General features: G+C 45.5%; 1 protein-coding gene across 1 annotated transcript; it reads right to left on the bottom strand.

The window, feature by feature from the left end:
• Positions 1 to 232: 232 nt before the first annotated feature.
• LOC129469691 (olfactory receptor 1P1-like) lies at positions 233 to 1,326 on the bottom strand (the record flags this gene model as incomplete). Its single annotated transcript, XM_063629767.1, is given in 4 exon segments — positions 233 to 536; positions 539 to 701; positions 783 to 917; positions 919 to 1,326. Coding segments are annotated over 4 exon segments (996 nt in total), but the record flags the coding sequence as incomplete, so codon positions are not given.
• Positions 1,327 to 2,916: the final 1,590 nt, after the last annotated feature.

Raw genomic sequence — 2,916 nt, 5'->3', positions numbered from 1 at the left:
TTAGAATTAAAAGCATTGCAAAAGTCACGCCTCCTTGTGAAAAATTATTAACAAGTTAAATGAGCAAATAAGGAGCTCTTAACAGATTAAGCACAAAGCAAAATCTTGACTTTCCTTTATAACACCAAACTTGCAGTGGGCATTCAGGGAGGGGAGTGCTGGTAAGGGATATGTGGGATTCAGAAATTAGACACTTGAGGTAGAAATTTCTGTCAAGCCCCTCACTGGAGGGGATGGAGAACACCTTCAGTTTCTCAGCAGAAGTCGCTGGCCCTGTGAGAAGGAGACTCTACCCTCGAGAAGTCTAACCACCACAGCCTTCATGTCCTTGTTCCGCAGGCTGTAAATAAAGGGGTTCAGCAGGGGAGTCACCACGGTGTACACGACAGCAGCCGCTGTATCCCCCTCTACTGAGTTGGAGGAAGAAGATGAGGGGCACAGATAAGCCCTGATCACCGCCTCGAAGAACACAGCAACAACAATGAGGTGAGAGCCGCAGGTAGAGAAGGCCTTATGCCTTCCCTGGGCAGAGGGGCCCTGAGGATGGCTGAAGTGATGCGGATATAAGAGACCAGGATGAGCATAAAAGGAATTAAAATGACTGCTCCCCCTAGGAAGAGGAGCACAAGCTCACTGACCTGGGTGTCAGAGCAAGACACATTCATCAGCGATCCCAAATCACAGAAGAAGTCAGGAATGATCTTAGAGCAGAAGGAAAGCCAGAATATGAGGAAGGTGTGAGTCATGGCAACAAGACTCGTGAGGGTCCAGCCGGCGGTCACCAGGAGGGCACAGCGGTGGAGGCTCATGATCGTCATATAGTGGAGCGGGTGGCGAATGGCCACATAGCGGTCATGGGCCATTGTAGCCAGGAGAAAGATGTCCATGTCCCCAAAAGTCAAGAAGTAGTAGGTTGCGCTGTGCCAAGCACCCTGTGTAGGAAGCGGACGTGCTCTGGGTGTGGATGTTCACCAGGGCCTTGGGCACGGTGTTGGAGGTGAAAAACATGTCTGCATACAACAAGCTGGCAAGGAAGAAGTACATGGGGGTGTGGAGGTGTGTGTCGGTGCCAGTGGCCAGGACAGTGAGCAGGTTCCCAGCCACAGTGACCACGCACACCCACAGACACAGCAGGAAGAGGATGTGTTGCTGCTGTGGCTGGTCTGAGAGCCCCCAGAGGAGGAACTCCAAGGTGCTAGTCTGATTCCCTCCTTCCGGGAGCTCACAGGTCGGAGGAAAAAACTCTTGAGTAAGCCCCACTAGAATTCTGTAAAAATGTTTTACTTTAGACTGGTGAGCATGCTGTTCTCTGGGCTTGAAGGAAGAAGAAAGAAAGACAGTGTGGTTTTATTGGCCATCTACTACGTGTACTGTAAATTTTTATTGAAATACACTATGCTAGAAAGTGTGGGAGATACAATGTAAGATAATTAAAATACGTTTCTCGTTTGTTTTTCTACACTCTTTTCCATCCCAAATTTCTTTAGTTGTACTCTCAGAGGAGTTAAGACGCTTTCATTCATTAATTTTACAGATATTAATTACTGACTCTGGACCTGGCACAGTGCTAGGTAAATAAGACAGTGGTAACCCTTAACCTCAGGGAATTTTCGATCTAATGGGCTAGACATAACTGCTTCTGTTGAAATCTTATTTTTCCAGCCATTCACCCGCTTTCAAACCCCTCTCAGACCCCAAGACTGTACCCGTTCTGATTAATCAAGCCCAAAACTCAATATTCTCTGAAGATGCAATTTCATATTATTTATTCTTCTGGAAAACAATTCAACAATCAACTATTTAGTAAAGACCCGCTATATACAGGTTACTTTTTGAGGTGTCAGTGAAACTCCAAAGAAAAAATCATATTCTCTAGTCTCCAGAATCTCGAACAGAACAGGACAGAATGTGTCCTGAAAGAGAAGCTGAAGGCCAAAACTCAGCATTCAGGTAACTCAACCCAGGGTTACGACTGGAGAAGCAGCTAGGACTGTTCTGATGGAAGAGGCCTTCATATGGATAGAAAGAAACATCAGCAATAGGCCGGGTATGCTGACTCAGGCCTGAAATACAGCACTTTGGGAGGCCTGGGTGGGCAGATCACTTGAGGTCAGGAGTTAGAGAATAGCCTGGGCAACATGGTGAAACCCTGTCTCTACTAAAAATAAAAAAAAATTAGCCTGGTGTGGTGGCAGACACCTGTAATCGCAGCTACTCGGGAGGCTGAGGCAGGAGAATCGCTTGAACTAGGGAGGCAGAGGTCCGTGGTGAGCCAAGATTGCCCCACTCATGCCAGCCTGGGCCACAAAGTGAGAAAAAGGAAGGAAGAAAGAAATCAGCAACAGGGAGTAAAGGTCCCCTAATGAGTACGGCCACTATGGGGGGGTGACTTTTCTCTCCATCTCTGACTGGTAAAATTCCACACATTTCCACACAAACGCCACCTACTACTTAACAATTCACGGTCCTTCTATAAGAAAAAGGTTGTTCCTGCACCAAGCGTCCACAATATTTTGACTACACATCTCTTTTTTTCATCAGCACTTGAACATTTTTGTGCCCCCGTATTAATGATAGATTCTTTAACATGCTATGTCTTCCACACAGTAGCTGTAGTGGTGTCTTGAATATACAGAAATGAATGTTATTAAATGATTAAAGTTTCTACTTTCTTAGGGCTTATCTTCCTTTCCTGAATTTATTCTTCTAAAGGCTGAGAATTTTAAAACACGGAGTCAAACATGAGTTTGGGTCAATTTAATTAATTCAGTTCAATTCTGCAAACGTTTATCAGTCTTCTCACCCTCTGTACATATACCTTGACTGTCTTTCTTTACCCAGAGAAGGAGTGCATTCTGTATATTTTATCTGCATAAACACCCCTGGGCTGAATGGAGTGAAGTGTTAACTGTTGAC

The sequence above is a fragment of the Symphalangus syndactylus genome, chromosome 20 (assembly GCF_028878055.3).
Source record: "Symphalangus syndactylus isolate Jambi chromosome 20, NHGRI_mSymSyn1-v2.1_pri, whole genome shotgun sequence".
Lineage (NCBI taxonomy): Eukaryota > Metazoa > Chordata > Mammalia > Primates > Hylobatidae > Symphalangus > Symphalangus syndactylus.
Note: the sequence above shows the minus strand (reverse complement) of the source record. Positions and strands in the feature narration are given on the sequence as shown.